The sequence below is a fragment of the Cydia splendana genome, chromosome 14, assembly GCF_910591565.1.
Source record: "Cydia splendana chromosome 14, ilCydSple1.2, whole genome shotgun sequence".
Taxonomy (NCBI): domain Eukaryota; kingdom Metazoa; phylum Arthropoda; class Insecta; order Lepidoptera; family Tortricidae; genus Cydia; species Cydia splendana.
This window is the reverse complement of record NC_085973.1, coordinates 15,360,614-15,381,027: the sequence shown is the minus strand read 5'-3', so window position 1 is coordinate 15,381,027 and position 20,414 is coordinate 15,360,614. Positions and strand designations below refer to the sequence as shown.

Sequence of the window (20,414 nt, the reverse complement as noted above, 5' to 3'; positions counted from 1 at the left end):
CCTTTGTTTGCTCGGCCCGGGCGTCTCCGAACCGTTATTCTCAGTATCGCTCATTTTCAGCGTTCCACGGGGTCACCAGTGTAGATGTGGTAGGTACACTTGCCTTTGTGCTGTTGCTAAGCGTGCCGGTAAGCGGGTGCAGAAGCTGAGATAAATAACAAGCACCAAGCGTTCGTTTTCAAACACCAATTTATTGTCCGTTAGTACGGCACACGAAAGGAACAGTTAGCACAATACACATCAGTCCATAAAGAGCAGAAGGAGAAGAGCGAAAGCGAAAGAAAAAGCGAACTATTTAGAATACAATGCAAGCGGAATGCAATTTGGCTCGGCAGCACGATAAGGCACATGCGTCTCGCGTCGAGGTCTCTCAAGCACTGGCTGCGCCTGCGCTGGCGGGCGCAATACAGGACTGCGAGCGCTGCAGCCGACGGTCGCCCGTTAGACCGTTCCGTACGGCACGCAGCGCTTACAGCGGAACTAGATCAATTTACTCCGGGACAAAGTGCATGCCAAGTAGAAATCTAATAACAAAATCGGTCGCTCTGTCCGCGAGAGATTAAATACATATTTGTATTGAGATTTCAGATATACATTATTTGTTATTATTATTTAAGAAATTATTCATATAAATGTTATATAACCTTAATATAAGTTATACATTATTATAACTTACACAAAATTATACATAAAAATTATTATCTTCGACATGAAATTAAGGAAATTTACGCACGATAAATTACCAATTATTATTATTAATAAAATAAAAGTTATAAAGGTCATTCCGACCCCACAATTCAATTAGATGGGGCATAATGGTTTCGTCCCATGGTTTTATAAAGGATGACGTTATTTTCAATTTTATAAAGGATGACGTCGAGCTAACGCTGAGCATATCGCTCACAGACACAGGACTGAACCAAATAGATCTGATCCCTCGCCTCGTCTTACGCAGAAGACTGATGATCATGTCAGACGAGACCAACGTCGACCTCACCGAGTTCCTCATTGAAAAGGGTAAGTAATCGTCGAGATAACGTTGAGCATATCGCTCACATCACTGACACAGGACTGAATCAAATAGATCTGATCCCTCGCCTCGTCTTACGCAGAAGACTGATGATCATGTCAGACGAGACCAACGTCGACCTCACCGAGTTCCTCATTGAAAAGGGTAAGTAATCGTCGAGCTAACGCTAAGCATATCGCTCACATCACAGACACAGGACTGAACCAAATAAATCTGATCCCTTGCCTCGTCTTACGCAGAAGACTGATGATCATGTCAGACGAGACCAACGTCGAAAAGGGTAAGAGTTTTTCTAAAAAAAAACTTTTCATATCATTAAAAAGACATAAATGCCACCATCATGAAGACACGGAACGGAACCCTGCCAGCCCCTGCGATTCCCTGTTATACACGCTTCAAAACACCCCTTTCATAGGTTGTAAATACTGTCATGTAAGATACCAGCACTAAGGAAGGCCGGTTTTTTAAGCCTACTTTCAAAATTTCATACTTTTAGTCAAATTTTGCGTCCATGTTCGCTGGTACCATATGAAATTGCAAGTTAATATAAAACATAATAAAAAGAAAGATGGGCCTTTGGTGCAGATACCTTGCGAAAGAAATAGTAACCAATAAATACCTCCAGTACCCGAGACGCCACAACTTTCTCTAGGGAACAGTTCTAAGTACCTACTTACTTATTGCTATTTTTTCCAGATGTGAGCCACTTCGTGTATTTCCCTCTAAACCGTCCTACGAATCAGATGGAACTGTTCCAGCTACAAAAAGCCGTGCCGTGGGAGCACCTCACCGAGCTCAACCTGTCTCGGAACAGGCTCACGTGAGTACCAACTACCAACAGCACTAAGGTGTACCTTATGTCTTCGTGATAAGGTTTACATCTGCTCAAGATGTGAGTCACATGGTCTAATAAAACATGGTCTTCTCTTCCCAGAGTGACACAGGCCTACGTCACAATAACATTGCCACTTTATTTCAACATAACATGTTACATGGGTACATTATACCTATGGTTAATAAGTTGAAATATTTATTTATAATTTTATAATTTTTATTTATATGTATTTTATCTTAAATTTTACAATAACACGTCATTTTTAATTATTCGTTAGCAATATCTTCCGATTCACGAAATACATTTCAGACGTTCGGGTAATTCTGTTTACACTGCTGGCAACACAGGATAGCGCTCTCACATTTGACAATTCGGATCTAGATTACTTCATGCCCTGGCCGTCATCCTTGTCGAACGCGTGTTAATTGTTATTTCCTTCTCGCTCAGTGTCAGCAGTCGCAGTGTTTTCCAAACTTTTCACGTCGTAAGCTTGGTAATTAATGTGTAACTGTGAATTAGTTTTTCAAACGTTTGTCTTGTATAGATAAATAAAGTTTAATTTAATACATTAGATTTGTTTTATTTTACTATGTTTCTACATGAATAACTTAAAATTGCCGTTAAAATAATTTTCACCGTTGGTTAAAATTCTCCCACATTTTAAAGTTTGAGAACCTGTAAACAGCATGATGACGTAGGCCCGTGTCAGTTAAGTCATACGCGAATCTCGGAAGAGAGTACCAGGCGGAGTATATTATTATACCATGGTGAGTCCCTCTAAACCGTCCAACACAAATGTTTTTTTCTTCCAGTACCCTCGACGGGTTCGACCTCCACAAGAACACGCCCCGCCTCAAACGCCTCGACCTGTCCCACAACTACCTGGACAAGGTCACTCTACTGCTACCTATTCGCGACCTACCGCTCCGCTCGCTCAGGTAGGCCAAAAGCTGTCATAGTTTTGAAAAAACTAAAAAATTAACTTTTTTTTTCAGGCTACAATAGTTGGGCAATAGCCCAATATACCTTAAAACTAGGATACATGTTATAAAATATATCTTAAGACTTTCTATCTTAAGAAACATTTTTAATAGGTAGGTACAAGATTTTATCGCTGACTGTAGTTTTCTTTCAACAGATTATACCCCGTATATATTTTTTTAAATTCTTCGAGCAACACCGGCTTCCGACACATCGGAAGGGAGGGGCCCAAGCGATATCTCACCGTACAAATCATTCTGCCATTTTTCGCGGGGGGAAAGGTGCACACAGTCGCAGTTCTCACACACTTACATAGAAAATCCAATCTGTAATGACGACACAAATACATAGAAAATGACACACGTCAAAGACAAATCTTGCAAACCTCGATCTCTTTTTGTGTACGGACGAGTGACAAGTGTCACAACACGCACACTAACACATTTTCGTTGAAGTATGTTATTGTATTCTGAGAGATGAGAAGCCGGATTTGTCGCTCGACCGATCCGCAATTTGTACTGAGCGAGCAAAATCGATAAATCCAACAATTACATGAGACTAAAATATAATAATTGTGTTTGAATGTAATTAAACGTATGATATGTAAAAAAAATATTACATGTGAAATGTAACACTTTCTTTTTGTAAATTTGATGTCCCCGACCTCTTTTTATAACAAAAAACCGAGCAAACCGGCATTTTTGTGCAGCAGTGTTCACGCGCGCGTCTGGACTCGGTCTAGTGAAAAATCCAAGTGCAACTAGTTTTATTACCCGCGCTAGATTAGATTGACGCGCTAATCTTGTACCTCGGCAGAGGGGAAATAGTGCGAATGCCGCCTCCCTTCCGTGTTGCTCGAAGTTTAAATTAGATTTAATGATAAGAGAGGTTAAAATCAATCATATACATGTCCGTTATATCGTAGTAGTCATTTATTTTCAGGTTATAATAATGTATGTTTACTTATTGACAGTTGTATTTATTAGCGCCATATTTGCACCATCCCAGTAACCCGGGGTTAACCGGTTAAACCGTTAATCCAATGTCAAACTATACTAGTACTGGTAACCATGGTAACTCCAGGTGAAAGTGGCCCTAAATGTTTATATGTATTTTCATGTAAATGTTTTATTGGGGCCTACTTGAAGATTTTTTTTTACTTTTTTGAATTACAGACTTGAGGGCAACCCGCTGTGCCGCGACTACATCGATCCGGGCCACTATATCAAGGTCGTTAGGATGATGTTCCATGAGGTCATGGAGTTGGTAAGTTTATTCATTTATTGACCCCCTTATTTTAAAACTTAGCAAACTCTTACAGACCTCTGTTGAATTTGTCCCTTTCTGACAAACGGAAATGTCAAAATGACGGATAGGAACAAACGATTATCAATATCAACGATTTGATAGGGTGTTATAATTCCACCTATCCACCTTCTTTGTCCAATATGTATTGCGTCTCACATTTTAGTTTAATGAGAGAGTGAGAGGCAATGAGATTGGACAAAGAAATTGATTTGTCACACGTTATTGCACAAAATAAAAACATCGTATACAAATGGCGGACTTAATGCCTAATAGCATTTTAGCGCTTACTACGCACTGACGCATCTTAACAATCCAAAAGTAACTATTTGAAAAAATCGGGCAAGTGCGAGTCGGACTCGCGCACGAAGGGTTCCGTACCATATAAAAAAAAAAACAAAAAAAAAAACGGTCACCCATCCAAGTACTGACCACTCCCGACGTTGCTTAACTTTGGTCAAAAATCACGTTTGTTGTATGGGAGCCCCATTTAAATCTTTATTTTATTCTGTTTTTAGTATTTGTTGTTATAGCGGCAACAGAAATACATCATCTGTGAAAATTTCAACTGTCTAGCTATCACGGTTCGTGAGATACAGCCTGGTGACAGACAGACGGACGGACGGACGGACGGACGGACGGACGGACGGACGGACGGACGGACGGACGGACGGACGGACGGACGGACGGATGGACGGACGGACGGACGGACGGACGGACGGACAGCGAAGTCTTAGTAATAGGGTCCCGTTTTACCCTTTGGGTACGGAACCCTAAAAACCAGCGATTTTTTTTCTACTAGCATACTTTAGACTTTACCGCCATCTTTTGGCAAGGCTTAGTAATAAGCATAAATACAAGGGGACTCTAATGGTTGACGTCATCAACTTTTGTTTGCTCGGCCCACCACTAGATGGCGCAACTGTTACCAAACACTGAACTTATTACGATTTTATTCATTTATTTCAAAGAATAATTATTTAAGTAAATTAATAAGTCATGTATCTGATAGCCATGAAGATATACTACCTATTTTATATCATAGAATCGCGATCTGTTTATATTTCCATATTTTAAAATTCAAAAACCGTAGCTCGCGCTTACGAAGTTTTGGATGTCGGTTAGTATATATAGAAATGGATGTCAGTTCTAAGTGTACTTGCTTCGGCAGTACATATACTAAAATTGGAACGATACAGAGAAGATTAGCATGGCCCCTGCGCAAGGATGACACGCAAAATCGTGAAGCGTTCCACATTTTTTGGATATTTTCACTTTGAGATAATGAATGCTCTTGAGGGGTCCGGTTCTTGAAATAAAATGACCATTGCGGTCCGTTTTTTAAGTCCGTTAAGCGAAAAAAATAAAATAGGTCGGCGGTCCGGATGCGGACCGCGGTCAGCCATTTGGTGACCCCTGCTCTATGGAGGAGATATCCTACATACAATGATTTTAAACGCATTTTCAACTGTTTTTAACCGCTGACGCAAAAAAAGGGGTGTTATATATTTGACGTCAATGTCTGTCTGTCTGTCTGTGGTAGCGCAGCTCTCCAACGGATGGCCCGATTTTGATGCGATTTTTTTTTCGTGAAAGCGAGTTTCCTTGCGGTGGTTCATAGCTATGTTTGATAGAAATCGGTCCAGCAATTTGAAGAGTATCAGCTTTTTTCCTAAATAATGTAAGGCATTATTAAACCGCGTATCTGACTGTGCCAGACAGTCTGCCAACAGGGAGAGATGGCGAAAGATCCGCCTCTACTACCGATGCGGACGCCTCAACGTGACCACGACCGCTCCGCCAAGAGCGATACGACAGAGAAGAAGAAGATTATTGGCATAAAATAGCATATAACGTAGGGGTTTTTTTTTCTTTTAATACTTGTACTAAAGGTTTTTATTTCATTTTTTCTCATAGGATGGTGTCCGTATCACTCTAAAAGGCGACCTGCCGTCAATGAAACGCAACTACTGCCCGGAGGCCGCGGCGGCCGTCGTGGAGAAGTTTCTAGAAACGTTCTTCCCCCTGCTCGAGGCGAGTTACGACGACCGAGCCGCGATCGAGGACTTATATGACAAAGAGGCTGTCTTGACTATCACGTTCAGATATAAGTTACGTGAGTATTGATTTTGATACTTTTGGGATAACCTGGGTGCGTGCGTAGCCAACATGCCAATCGTTTACGCTCCGTAGCTCCGCAACTGTCACTGTCGCACTAATATGGAAGAGTGATAGAGAGACACAAAGCGTGTCGTAGCGCAAGCGATTGTTACCTTAGCTAGGCACCCTGTTTACAATGAAACAACATTCTAAAACCCAGCAGAGACGGGACATTTAAATTGCCAATTTGATCAGAAATTAAATTGGCGTCATCTCATCTAGCGACCACAGTCAATTAAAGTTTTGTTTGCTGAAAAACCATGAATACAATTCAAATTTGTTAACAGGTTACGGAACAGCATTCCGGTACTTCCGGAACCTGTTCCTCCGCGCCCGAAGCCTAGAAGAGGGAGAAAACGACAGCGTGCTGGGCGCCAGCTCCATAGCCTCGCTCATCTGCAAGTGGCCCGACATCGAGCATGACAGATACACCATCTCTGTCGACGTCATACATCATGACGTAAGTCACACTAGCCCTAAGCTTAATGCTGCTTGGGACATGGAAATTTATTGGTGATGATAAGTTCATATGTGTCTTAAAAATTTTCCCAAAATTCACGGCTGCTCGGCCCCCAAATTCTCATTAATTAAACTAATTAGTCTCATTTTATATAAGTGCTTTCTGTTAACCTCAACCGTAAATCTTCTTCTTCCTCGGTCCCTCATTGCTGAGGATCGCAACCATGGGCCGATTGCATAACAAACTACAACTAATATTACAAGCGGAACTCCTTTTCTAATTTCACTTATTAAATAAGGAGTTCCGCTTGTAATATTAGTTGTAGTTTGTTATGCAATCGGCCCCATGTCGTATGCTCCGTCTCCACAGTGTGCGATCATAAGCCATATGGGTCACGCACTGCATGTTGCCGCCAACCACCCTCTATACTCACCAACCGTAAATAGGCTTCATCAAAAAGTTACTGATATATACTATTTATATAGTCTGTATCTTTAGGCATTTAAAAAAAAGTAAACAAACAATTTGTACACTTTTGGATAGTTAATTATAGCATTTATTGGTTAACCAACCAGGCAACCAAATACAAAACCGCCTGGATCAGTCACTGAACGACCTGACTTTAACCTACACTATTTGATCATGTTTTCAACTATCCTCTACTGGCTTAAGGAGCCATTTGAGGGTAGATGTGTCCCGCCGAGTTTGTTGCCGGTCCCATATTGGGATACCCTCCTCCAATTGAGGGGGGATTTAAATCTTCTCGGGGCAGAGGTGTACGGTTGGAGCCGGTAAAGGTTTATTTGACGTTCATAAGCGCATTGTAATATGCCTACTTGAATAAACTATTTTTAATCTTTTTTTTTATCTAGATTTTGTTTACTTTTATTTAAATATCTAAAGATACAGAGTATATTTTATTTTTTAGATTCATTTTCGAGAGAGGAAAATGGGGACTACGTTTGTACGGAGAACAGGTCGTCGCCTTTCCTCTTAACTTACTCTGATTTTCGACAGGACTTCACAACAATCCTCCGCCTGGGCGGCGTGCTCAAGCTCACAGCCAAGTCCTTGGCCGAAGACGAACACCTCCTAACGTTCACCAGGACCGTGGTGCTGCACTCTAAGAACGGGGCGGAGTATAAGATCACCAACGAGATGCTGTACTGGGACGTGCCGAGAGAAGAGGTCACCAGGACTGCCTTCAATGTTACCACGGTAAGAACAATCCTACGCCTTTTGGCGAAGTAGGTCACATTCTTTAGAAGCCTAATTCGAAGTAACCTGATCCTCAAGCTCGCAGCCAAGTCTTTAGCCGAAGACCAACACCTCCTAACTTTAACCAGGACCGTGGTGCTGCACTCGAAAAACATGGCGGAGTATAAGATCACCAATGAGATGTTGTGCTGGGACGTGCCGAGAGAAGAGGTCACCAGGACTGCCTTAAATGTTACCACGGTAAGAACAATCCTACGCCTTTTGGCGAAGTAGGTCACATTCTTCAGAAGCCAAATTCGAAGTAACCCCTTTAAAAAAAATAAAGATAAAAAAAAATGATATGTGTCTACCTATTTTTTTTAACTAACGTAGGTGCAGTGCAGTAAACTAGACGCAACTGAAATGAGGAGTTATTCATCGACCGGCATATTGATTGTATCGCTTTGTGATTCATTTCTTTGTTTTTGCTCATTAATGTTGTTTAAAGTGTAATATTGATACCGTATTATGCAGTAAATTAATGTGGAAGTGTGCAGATAACGAAAAATTGATCATGAAACGCGTTTAACCACCATTCTGGCGTCAACGCTGGTAGCTCACGCAGGCCCTTGTAACGTCCAGCTATCGCCTTACAAGGTCCTCAAAACTGAACTATTGAACAAGATTTTAATGAAACAGAATGAGAATGGATGTTTAATGGATATGACCAAATAACTGGAAGAGACGCTTTTACTTAGAGTATTTTGAGAATGAAGACTACTGAAGACATTAATATCGGAATTGACTTAATATGAATAGTATTTACTGAAGACGTTTACCGGATTGAACTTACTGAAAAGACAAAAAATCTACTTATGACTAGGCAGTATGCAGGGCCGGATTAACCCTAAGTCAAAGTAGGCAACTGCCTAGGGGCCCCGCCTCGGCTAGGGGGCCCCGGCGGCTCAGCGCGCACCAAATAAAATTTTGTTCCATATTAGGGTCAATATTCATATTTATTCTTATAAATAAATAAATAAGAAATAAAAATGTTATTTATTTAGGTATGAACCCATTACTTTACAATAATAATTACATGCTAAATATTATTTATAAATTAAAGCTATAACTTAAAAAGTAGGTACTAATTAAATTAAATTAAATAGGTGCAGCGGAAATCTCGCTCACACAGTAGCAATAGCATCTTATAATAATGAGTATGCTTTGTTATTGTTTTTTTTAGATCCATTCTTTAAATTAATGAAATACTGTAATAAAATTGAAGCAATACGTTACAGTTTACGGGGCGTATTCTGCGTACCTGTTGTAAAGTTGTAATAATAGGGGTTTTCAGGAAAAATGGTTCACTTTTTTTCGAACAACCACATCTTTTGGGTTATTTCGACTTATAATCACGAGGACTATTGATCAAAACAAAGAAAAAGAAAGAAGACGAACGTGCCCCCAGTTTTTCATAGGAATGCTTGACTTTCAGCTTCACTTTTTACCTTAATTTACCATTGGTTTGTGTTCCACATCTCCTCTACTTCAGCTTAGCCTTTCGCCTCGCTGCGCCAAGCTCGGCCTGCGGTCTCGTTTTTTAATACAATGGACATTGGTTCGTGTCTGTGCTCAACTATTTATCCTGAAGCCTGATGATGCACGGCTTTGACTTCGCATGAAAGCTCGTCTCACTGCGGCACTTCGAACTTTTAGGCCCAGATGAAGATCGATCTTTTAACAAGCTTTGACAATTTGCGATATTTTTAACAAAAAATTTCGCGCTCGCTGCGCTCGCGTTTATTTTTGGTTCTTTACGATAGCTTACGCAGTGCAAGTGTTGTTTATACGTGTTAAGTTTTGACGTTTAAAATAACACTTGCACTGCGAGTGCTATCAAAATTGTTGCAGGCGTATCTTGGTCTAACTCTAGTAATTTAAGTAATTTTAACATAATGGAAATTCTTTAGTATTGGTTGATTCTAATCATGTGGCTCGGCGTTTGGTCTTATGGTCATACAATCGCTGTTCAGTGTCGCAAAATATTAACTATTGAGAAAATCAACTTTGCGGCACTAGTTGAGCTTAGCCTTTAGCCTCGCTTTAAACTTGCCATTAGAGGTAGATAGGAAAGTGACGCTGAAGCTCACATCTTTGGTATTCCACTGGGAATTGGCCTTAAGCCTAAAGGGCTCTCCCCACACTTGACACGACGCGGAATCGACCAAAACCGATAGAATAAAGCTTTATGTCCACGCAATAAGAGCGAAAAAGACATCGTTCGATTTGGATCGGCTCGGCCGACGCCTGAAGATTGAAATTAAAAACGCAAAATTATTTCCCTGTACTGAATATGCTGTGTGCAGAATTGACTGTAGGGGGCCCCGAGCCTCGCACTGCCTAGGGGCCCCGATATGCTTAATCCGGCCCTGGCAGTATGGCTTAGAACTTTAGCCTGTCCTGATGGACGAAAAAAAAAAAAAGCAACTGAAATGAAAGCGGTTGCACTCGTGACCATAGGCAATAGTAAGTATAGGTAGGTATTTGTTAGGTACTTACATACTAAATTGAGATACGAATAGGTGTCCTAAGTGATCGATTTGTAGCTTCCATGCAACCATGGTATAATAATATACTCCGCCTGGTACTCTATTCCGAGATTCGCGTATGACCTAACTGACACGGGCCTACGTCATCAACATCATGCTGTTTACAGGTTCTCAAACTTTAAAATGTGGGAGAATTTTAACCAACGGTGAAAATTATTTTAACGGCATTAATTTTAAGTTATTCATGTAGAAACATAGTAAAGTAAAACAAATCTAATGTATTAAATTAAACTTTATTTATATATACAAGACAAACGTTTGAAAAACTAATTCACAGTTACACATTAATTACCAAGCTTACGACGTGAAAAGTTTGGAAAACACTGCGACTGCTGACACTGAGCGAGAAGGAAATAACAATTAACACGCGTTCGACAAGGACGACGGTCAGGGCATGAAGTTATCTAGATCCGAATTGTCAAATGTGACAGCGCTATCCTGTGTTGCCAGTAATGTAAACAGAATTACCCGAACGTCTGAAATTTCTTTCGTGAATCGGAAGATATTGCTAACGAATAATTAAAAATGACGTGTTATTGTAAAATTTAAGATAAAATTCATATAAATGAAAATTATAAAATTATAAAGAAATATTTTAACTTATTAACCTATATAATGTACCCATGTAACATGTTATGTTGAAATAAAGTGGCAATGTTATTGTGACGTAGGCCCGTGTCACTCAGGGAATAGAAGACCATGTTTTATTAGACCATGCATGCAACGACAGACATGCCATTGCTGGAGCACTGGGACGAGGTCATGGAATGCGTGTCTAAATTTTTACAGTAACGGGAAATTCTTGTTTTGCTGTCTCAATTCTAATCTGCTTGAATGCCACGAATCCGCATGTTAGCGCTCACTAACTGCTCGCATCGGAAAATACGATGTGCAGCGCACGAACGAATACGAACGCACCTCTACCCGTGTTCTGCTAATTTTTAAACGATAGGTAACCAACTAACCATTGAAAAATTAAACGATTTATACTTTTTAGCCAACAAATCCTAGGTAAGAATTAGTGATGTGCCGAGAGTAAAATACCATTACCGGTATTTTACCATTTGGGAATATTACCAGTAAATTACCATTCTTCCCGGCAGGGTTGGGCAAAATACTGGCTTCCACGTATTTCAAATACAAATTACAAAATACATTTTTAAAAGTATTTGAAATACCAAATACAAATTACTTTGGTGACGGGTATTTGAAATACAAAATACAAATTACAGTGTTTAAAATAATGTATTTCAAATACAAAATACAAAATACCTTTCAATTTTTTTGTTTAATCATTTAGTTTTTAGGGTTCCGTACCCAAAGGGTAAAACGGGACCCTATTACTAAGACTTCGCTGTCCGTCCGTCCGTCCGTCCGTCCGTCTGTCACCAGGCTGTATCTCACGAACCGTGATAGCTAGACAGTTGAAATTTTCACAGATGATGTATTTCTGTTGCCGCTATAACAACAAATACTAAAAACAGAATAAAATAAAGATTTAAATGGGGCTCCCATACAACAAACGTGATTTTTGACCAAAGTTAAGCAACGTCGGGAGTGGTCAGTATTTGGATGGGTGACCGTTTTTTTTTCCTTTTTTTTTGTTATTTTTTTTGCATTATGGTACGGAACCCTTCGTGCGCGAGTCCGACTCGCACTTGCCCGGTTTTTTTTTAACGAATATCCTTTCCTAAAAACTTATAGGGTCATTGCGCTAGTTTACGTCCACTTGACGAAATTTGAATATAAACCTACATTGCTACACAAATTTGGACTGATTTCAATCCTTAATGTCGAAACAATATATATATCTGTCTACATATCAAAATTATGGACCAGACCAGGACTGGTCCATAAATTCAAAGTCGCTCAGCGAGCTATGGAAAGGGCTATGCTCGGAGTCTCTCTGAGGGATCGTATTCGAAATGAAGTTATCCGTCAGAGAACTAAAGTCGTCGACATAGCCCACCGGATTAGCAAGCTGAAGTGGCAGTGGGCCGGTCATATTAGCCGTAGAACCGATAACCGTTGGGGTAGACGAGTTCTCGAGTGGAGACCGCGCATCGGCAAACGTAGCGTAGGACGCCCTAAGACTAGATGGAGCGATGACCTTCGCAAGGCGGCTGGCAAGAGCTGGTTCAGAGTTGCCGCAAATCGTGCTCAATGGCGTGCAATAGGAGAGGCCTATGTCCAGCAGTGGACGAGAGCAGGCTGATGATGATGATGATGATGATGATGATGATCATCATCATCATCATCATCTCAGCCATAAGACGTCCACTGCTGAACATAGGCCTCCCCCTTGGACCTCCATACGTGCCGGTTGGAAGCGACCCGCATCCAGCGTCTTCCGGCGACCTTAACAAGATCGTCTGTCCATCTTGTGGGTGGACGTCCTACGCTGCGCTTGCTAGTCCGTGGTCTCCACTCGAGCACTTTTCGACCCCATCGGCCATCTTCTCTGCGTGCAATGTGGCCTGCCCATTGCCACTTCAGCTTGCTAATCCGGTGGGCTATGTCGGTGAATTTAGTTCGTCTACGGATCTCATCAAGTCATCATTTCTGATTCGATCACGTAGAGAAACTCCGAGCCATCCATAGCTCGTTGAGCGACTTTGAGTTTTGAGATGAGGCCGATAGTGAAAGACCACGTTTCGGAGCCGTAAGACATCACTGGTAACACACATTGATTAAAGACTTTCGTCTTGAGGCACTGAGGTATGTCGGACGAAAAGACATTACGTAGTTTCCCGAACGCTGCCCAACCGAGTTGGATTCGGCGGTTGACCTCTTTCTCGAAGTTGGACCTACCTAATTGGACTACTTGTCCTAGGTAGATGTACGAGTCAACAACTTCGAGTACCGAGTTCCCAACAGAGACTGGGATGGGCACAACATTGGCATTTGACATAAGTTTCGTTTTGTCCATGTTCATTTTCAAGCCCACCCGTTGTGAAACTCGGTTGAGGTCATCGAGCATCATGCTGAGTTCCTCCATCGACTTTGCCATGACTACGATGATGATGATATCAAAATTATATTTCGCAAGTAGTAAATTAAAAATGAAATATATTATTTGCTAATCCGTCAAGTAGTCTAAAACTAGAGCATGGACGGAAACTACTGCAATGACCCTACACCCTGGCTGTTGACGAAAAGTTCCGCGCAGAATAGCTCGCGCATTGTATTTGCCCTCGTACAAGCCGTACATTATATTTAAATAAACGTTCCATTTTAGGATTATAGAATTTCATTAAATGTATTTTGTAGAAATGTATTTTGATGCTTGAAGTATTTGAAATACAAAATACAAAATACATGTGAGTTCAGTATTTGAAATACCAAATACAAAATACTTTTCCAGGTAATTTGAAATACAAATACAAAATACAAAAATGTATTTCAAATACGTATTTCAAATACATGTAATTGAAATACTGCCCAACCCTGCTTCCCGGTAATAAAATAAATAAAATAAATAAAATAAATAAAATAAATAAAATAAATAAAATAAATAAAATAAATAAAATAAATAAAATAAATAAAATAAATAAAATAAATAAAATAAATAAAATAAATAAAATAAATAAAATAAATAAAATAAATAAAATAAAATAAATAAAATAAATAAAATAAATAAAATAAATAAAATAAATAAAATAAATAAAATAAATAAAATAAATAAAATAAATAAAATAAATAAAATAAATAAAATAAATAAAATAAATAAAATAAATAAAATAAATAAAATAAATAAAATAAATAAAATAAATAAAATAAATAAAATAAATAAAATAAATAAAATAAATAAAATAAATAAAATAAATAAAATAAATAAAATAAATAAAATAAATAAAATAAATAAAATAAATAAAATAAATAAAATAAATAAAATAAATAAAATAAATAAAATAAATAAAATAAATAAAATAAATAAATAAAATAAATAAAATAAATAAAATAAATAAAATAAATAAAATAAATAAAATAAAATATATAAAATAAAAATTAAAAAAGAAACAAATATACACGCTCAAAATAAGAATATAATTATATCAATTAAGCTATAAAAAATTAATGAATAAATAACGTATAAAAACAATGTCATTGAACTACACCTTACCTACTCATAAAAATGTGATGATTATTATTAAATCAATGTGATTTTTACATTTTCGTTTTAGTTTTACTAAAATTCTAGTATTATTCATTGAGTGGTTTTGACTGGAACTGGTTTTGACTATGCCCACTTGCCCAGACAAGGGGAATACTTCCTAGTAATATTGGTAAAATACCGAGTAACATTGGGAAAATTACCAGTAGTTTTGGGAATTTACTAGAAAAGTAAACCTATGTTGATTTTTTGCACTTCGTATGATGCATTTGTTGACAAGTAATGATTTAATGTAAAACAACTTATGTTGACATTTACTTAATTTGAATATTACCGTAAATTACTGATTCTGGGTAATATTACCGGTAACATTACTGGGTATTTTACCACCTTGGGTATTTTACCGGTAACAGCACATCACTAGTAAGAATACTGAAATTGTGTTGACATATTTTAAGACTATGCTAATGAGATATAACTTCAAACAATCAAAGAAATAGGTAAGCGGCATAAAGAAAACAAGACATAAGAGAAAATATTCCTTTTATTTACTTGACCAAAAGATAAATGTGCTGATTTATTTCTGAAATAGCTTTAGGAGCTGACCTATTCTATATCACTCACTGTATTTATACGTTAGGGCTAAATAATCCAGATACAATTGTTCTGATGCAGTTTAAAACTAACAAATACATGGTCATATCATAAGTTAAAACTACCTAATGTTAATAAGGAAAAATTCAAGGATTTTATTACGGAGATTTTATTACAGTTTTTACATAGGAATATACAGAGCCGATTTTTTTAAGGCGCATCTAAAAGAGCATTATTTTAGGATGTTAAAGAGTCCAATATTTGCCATCAACATATTGCTGTAAAAAAGGCCCGTTTAAATGCACCTTTAGGTGGATAGTGGGTGGATAGGATAGGTACATCTTAAATCTACTAAAGAACACTTAATGAGGAAAGGAACTGAAGACCGGTCAGAAATAAAATAATAATGCAATTAAAATCAACTTGGCACACCAAAGTTTTCTAAGGGCCTTAAATGAGACTACTAAGTCTGTATTATCCAACGTCTGAATGATTCTCACACGGTGTCCATGGACTCTTCGTTCGTCGCTTCAGTTTCCATCTCCATGTCCTTCTCATCGGGCCCAGAAGCATATTTCAATCGCAGTTTCTCGTAATGTAACTGCTCCTTTGGCGATACAGACGGTTTGCACTTAGACAAGGCCATTCGGAAGTCCGCGAAATTTACGTATATCTCGCCATCTAGGGTACCGTTTGAAATGTGAGTCGTGAGAGAATTAGTAGCGGCCGCTTTCACCAAGCCAGCCAGATCAGCGCCTGTGTAGCCTTCAGTTAAACCAGCAACCACTGTCAAATCTACATCCGGACCTAACTGAGGCTCAGTGCCGTTTTTGGTTAGTTTCTGTAAGATGTCAGCTCTGTCTTCTCTAGCCGGCATTCCAACGTACATGACACGGTCTAAGCGGCCCGGTCGCAGCACTGCCGGGTCTATGATGTCAGGTCTGTTAGATGCAGCAAGTACGAACACCCCTTCGCGGCTCTCAATACCGTCCATTTCGGTAAGCAGCTGGTTGACAACTCGCGCCGCACCATTATTGTCGTGCGAACTTCTCCTCGGACAGAGCGCGTCAAACTCGTCGAAGAAAATTACGCAGGGCGCAGAATTTCGAGCTCGTCTGAAGCACGTCCGGACTGCCCTCTCACTCTCACCCACATACATATTCAGTAGTTCTGGCCCTTTCACAGAGATAAAGTTCACTCCGGCTTCATTAGCTACAGCTTTAGCTAGCAACGTTTTACCGCAACCCGGCGGGCCGCAGAGCAAAACGCCACTAGGCGCAGATAATCCTAGCTTCTTCAGCTGTTCAGGATACTTCACTGGTGCCAAAACAGCCAGCTGTAAGTCTTTGCGAACTTGATTCAGCGATCCTACGTCCTCCCAAGTCACATCTGGAACGGTAACAATACCTTCTCTTACGGCACACGGCTTGGTTGTTTTCAGTGCCTTTAGGAAGTCTTCTTGCCTTATGCAAACTCCAGCTAACTCGTCACTTGTGTAAGGCATGTTATCTTCTAGCAGACTCAGCACTTCAGCCATTGGGTCTAGAGGTTGTTTCACTTTGACAGTTTCTTGAGGTGGCTGGATAGGTTCAACAGCAATAACATCGCCATTGACTTCTTGGGTGGGCGCTTCTGCATTTTCCGGTTTTGGCTCAGCTTCAGTTGGTTCTTCTGGCTTCTCTGTTTCTGTGGGTGCCTCCTCCTCATTCTCTCCGTTAGGAATAGCAGTGGCGGCAGCAGCAGCTGCTGCTTCTTCTCTGGCCTTGGTTTCTTCTTTTTCCTCTTCTTTTGCAATCTCCTCATCCTCTGCTGCACGAATTTCTATAAAAATTCTCTTGACAGCATAAGTGCTTGCTTTATTCACAAGGGCTTGCAGATCAGCACCAACAAAACCAGGTGTGATTTGAGCTAGATGGTTCACATCAATATCATTTCCGAGTGTCATGTTCTTACATAATATACCAAGGATTTCCTTTCTAGCTTTTAATGTGGGTATGCCTAAAGTTATTTCTTGTTCAAGTCGCCCAGCTCTTCTCAAAGCGGGATCTAAGGTATCCGGGTTGTTAGTGGCAGCAAGAACCAAGATAGATGCATTGATTTCACCCAAATTATCTAGGCTAGCAAGTAACTGAGCTACCATTCGCTTTTCCATGTCCTTCTGAGCATGTATTCTGTTACCACATATGGCATCTATCTCATCTATGAATAATAAACTGGGTGCACAAGAAATAGCTCTTTCAAAGAGTTCCCGGATTCTTTCTTCCGACTCTCCAGACATGCCCCCGACTAACTCTGTGCCAGACACAGCAACTAGTGGCAATTGCAATTTACCAGCAATAGCATGTGCTAGTAAGGTCTTGCCTGTCCCAGGTGGACCATGGAGCAAAGCTCCTCTAGGTGACTTGATACCCAACTCTTTATACACTTCTGGATGCTTCATATGAAGGACAAGATCACAAATTTGCGTTATAATATCTGATATACCGCCTATGTCCTCGAAACTAACCTTTACATTCTTCAATGTGCCAACTTCAGACTTTGTTTTTTGTACTGCAGGTTTATTGACCTCTGGTTTACGTTTTTTAGAACTATTTTGGTTCTGTTGCGGCCGCGGGGAGTCACCGGCCGCCGCGCTGTTCGCCTTGCGGATGGGGATGTGTGGTGTTATTGTGATTTGGTCGCTGATTTTCGGCAACTTGGGCGCCGCGGAGCCGTCCTCGTCGCTGCTCAGGATGTCGATGGGTTCGCCAGACTTGCCGCTGTTGCGGGTCCCTGTTACTGCCGGCCGCTTCTTGTCTTGCATTTTGTACATTTGTAGTAGACGGTTGTTGAGCGCACTGTTGTTTTCGTCTAGCAACTCCAAATCGGATTCCTCCTCGGAGCCTTCGGACGTAAACGCGTCGTCGAGACCGTAGCTCTGTAGAACCATCTTGTAAGCACCGCCGACGCTTTTACGGAAAGCGCTGTCGCTTCTATTAGCGTATTCACGATATCGTTCCTTCAGAGTGTGCGCCATTTGGCGGACGTCAACGAAGGTCTTGTCCACATTTTCGGCGAGATAGTTTTTGACCCGCGACACCATAACCGGGTCATTAAACATCTGACCCCCTTGTTTCTTCATTTTAATTCAATTGAGATTACGCGAATATTGTTGCTATTTTGTTTCCTTCGCAACGTTTGACAGCGGCGTGCGTGCGTGCGTCGCCGAATCGATGGAAATTGTCAGACTCAAGACTCAATTTTTTTGGTTGTCTATGGTGTAAGTTTATGCTGTTCCAGTCACATTTATAAACGTCATCAGAGTTCAAAGTAAAATTAAACTGGCTACTTCTAATCAAATATGTACTCGGTCAAGCAAATTCCGTCAGTAGAAAAAGGCGGCAAATTAAAAAAAAGTGGCGCGAAATTTAAAAAAATTTGGCTATCGTCCCATAGAAAATTTGAATTTCGTGCCTTTTTCTACTGACAAAGTTGTTTGACCGGCTATAATTTATAGCGAAAATGGCTTAATAGACTATCTATATCTAAATACCATGTGAAATAAATCTCTTCTTATACTCTTGTCAGAGCAGTCGTGGTCATTGAGGTGAAATAAATATAAAAATGTATTGTTTCAGGTACGGCCAAAGCAACTAAGTCTCAAACTGGAGTCGCCACCAGATGAGGAGCTGAAGTCTAAACTAACCGACATATTCGTCAAATTAGCCGATATTGACAAAAAACGCGGGGCAAGGTAACCTTCTAGTATATTTTTGATTTATTTATGATATTATTAATTACTTTAACCCCCGAGGCCACAGGGACAATGCCGTCTTCGAAACGTCGGAGCCGTCGGAGGTAATTTTGAAGCTTAATAGTACCTATATGCGATTAAGTCCCGATAATGTAAATAATAATGTGTGAAAGTTTCAATCAGTACATATTCCATTTATGGTCTTTTTGATTTCAGATGCTTGGAACTAAAAAATTGGGATCTTCGGTGCGCGCTGGATTACTACATTATGCTTCTCAAACAAGACGATCTAGCGCCGTTGTCGTCACCTAAAGACAGCACGCCGGCGCCACAAGCGTCGTAACAAATTGTGTTATATATAAGAATAATTTAAGGCTACCTATGTGTTTCATTCAATCGAACCTACTATATGCACACACACTCTATGATATTTTATATGTAGATAAGCCATACACTAACATATCAAGCGAAAAAAATGATGCCAACCAATGCTGCCAACGACACGGCAGCATTAGTTACAATTTGTTTACAACTTCATACGCAAATGCGTAAAAGAGAGGGCACAATTAAAAGAATACCTAACCAAAAAAGAGACGGCTAGTGTTTGTCACTTGCGCGTGAATTTGGTAAATCAGTGATACCACCATAACACGACGGCAAACAGTGAATAAGGCGCGAAGCGTAAAACTTATTAAGAAAAAAAAATATCAAAGACTAAGATGTTTGACAGAAGGTGCAAATCATTTTAATGCAGTTGTATGTAGTAATGTACTCGCTACCGAAGTAAAAAGTTTTCATATTTAGTTATGTAAATAAAAGATATTATATTATACTCTTTATTCATCATTTTTCTTATACTATAGAAACATTTTGACAAAAAGCAAACTCAATAACAACAAAATCCTTTATTTTACTAACAATTTTATGTTATTAATAATTGTTACTGTGTGAGAAAATGAAATGCCTGACAATAAATACTAATTTTGTAGTAATCTTTGTATAAACAGCAATATACCTATTGACTTAATTGACGCGACCCGGACAATAATATGGCAGTAAAAAACTTCAATATTAAAATTGAAATTTAAGTATATTTCTTTTATTTGTACGACAAGCACCAAACAACGAATGCAACTTACCATGACGCGTCTGCTATGATAATCTATGTACGCAGTTGGTGCGTCCTTGTCATTCTCGCTGATGAGAACATAAACTTATCTCGTTCTGTCAGCCGGCGAAAATGGCGGCTGGGTTTATTTAATTCAAGATTAAACCGAAGAAAAACGGGTTATTTCAGCTTTTACTTACCAATGATATGTGACGCCGTCAATTTTTTTGCGCTTCCGCGGATAATTTGAGCATTTCAACATAACGCAGGTCAGCATTTTGTTGCTTA

At 39.5% G+C, this 20,414-nt stretch overlaps 2 protein-coding genes and 1 non-coding gene across 3 annotated transcripts in view; 2 read left to right on the top strand and 1 right to left on the bottom strand.

Annotated features, from left to right (window-relative positions):
- The window catches only part of LOC134796801 (uncharacterized), a 68,776-nt gene extending 49,386 nt beyond the window's left edge, over positions 1 to 19,390 (top strand). The window contains exons 17-25 of the mRNA XM_063769024.1: positions 870 to 1,017; positions 1,727 to 1,850; positions 2,678 to 2,803; positions 4,022 to 4,112; positions 6,069 to 6,267; positions 6,599 to 6,771; positions 7,789 to 7,989; positions 18,903 to 19,018; positions 19,235 to 19,390. Coding sequence (XP_063625094.1) covers positions 870 to 1,017; positions 1,727 to 1,850; positions 2,678 to 2,803; positions 4,022 to 4,112; positions 6,069 to 6,267; positions 6,599 to 6,771; positions 7,789 to 7,989; positions 18,903 to 19,018; positions 19,235 to 19,361 — 1,305 coding nt within the window. The 3' untranslated portion in view covers positions 19,362 to 19,390. The remainder of the gene's footprint in view (positions 1 to 869; positions 1,018 to 1,726; positions 1,851 to 2,677; positions 2,804 to 4,021; positions 4,113 to 6,068; positions 6,268 to 6,598; positions 6,772 to 7,788; positions 7,990 to 18,902; positions 19,019 to 19,234) is intronic.
- LOC134797188 (U6 spliceosomal RNA) lies at positions 5,307 to 5,413 on the top strand. Its single transcript, XR_010145048.1, has one exon. It is a non-coding gene; the product is annotated as a U6 spliceosomal RNA (small nuclear RNA).
- LOC134796698 (nuclear valosin-containing protein-like) lies at positions 15,218 to 18,524 on the bottom strand. Its single transcript, XM_063768868.1, has one exon. It carries the CDS (start codon positions 18,404 to 18,406, stop codon positions 15,782 to 15,784), a length of 2,625 nt encoding a protein of 874 aa, XP_063624938.1. The 5' UTR covers positions 18,407 to 18,524; the 3' UTR covers positions 15,218 to 15,781.
- Positions 19,391 to 20,414: the final 1,024 nt, after the last annotated feature.

Bases quoted from the DNA above. Each gene is read 5' to 3' on its own strand.
- LOC134796698 (XM_063768868.1), bottom strand. From the start codon at position 18,406: ATGAAGAAACAAGGGGGTCAGATGTTTAATGACCCGGTTATGGTGTCG.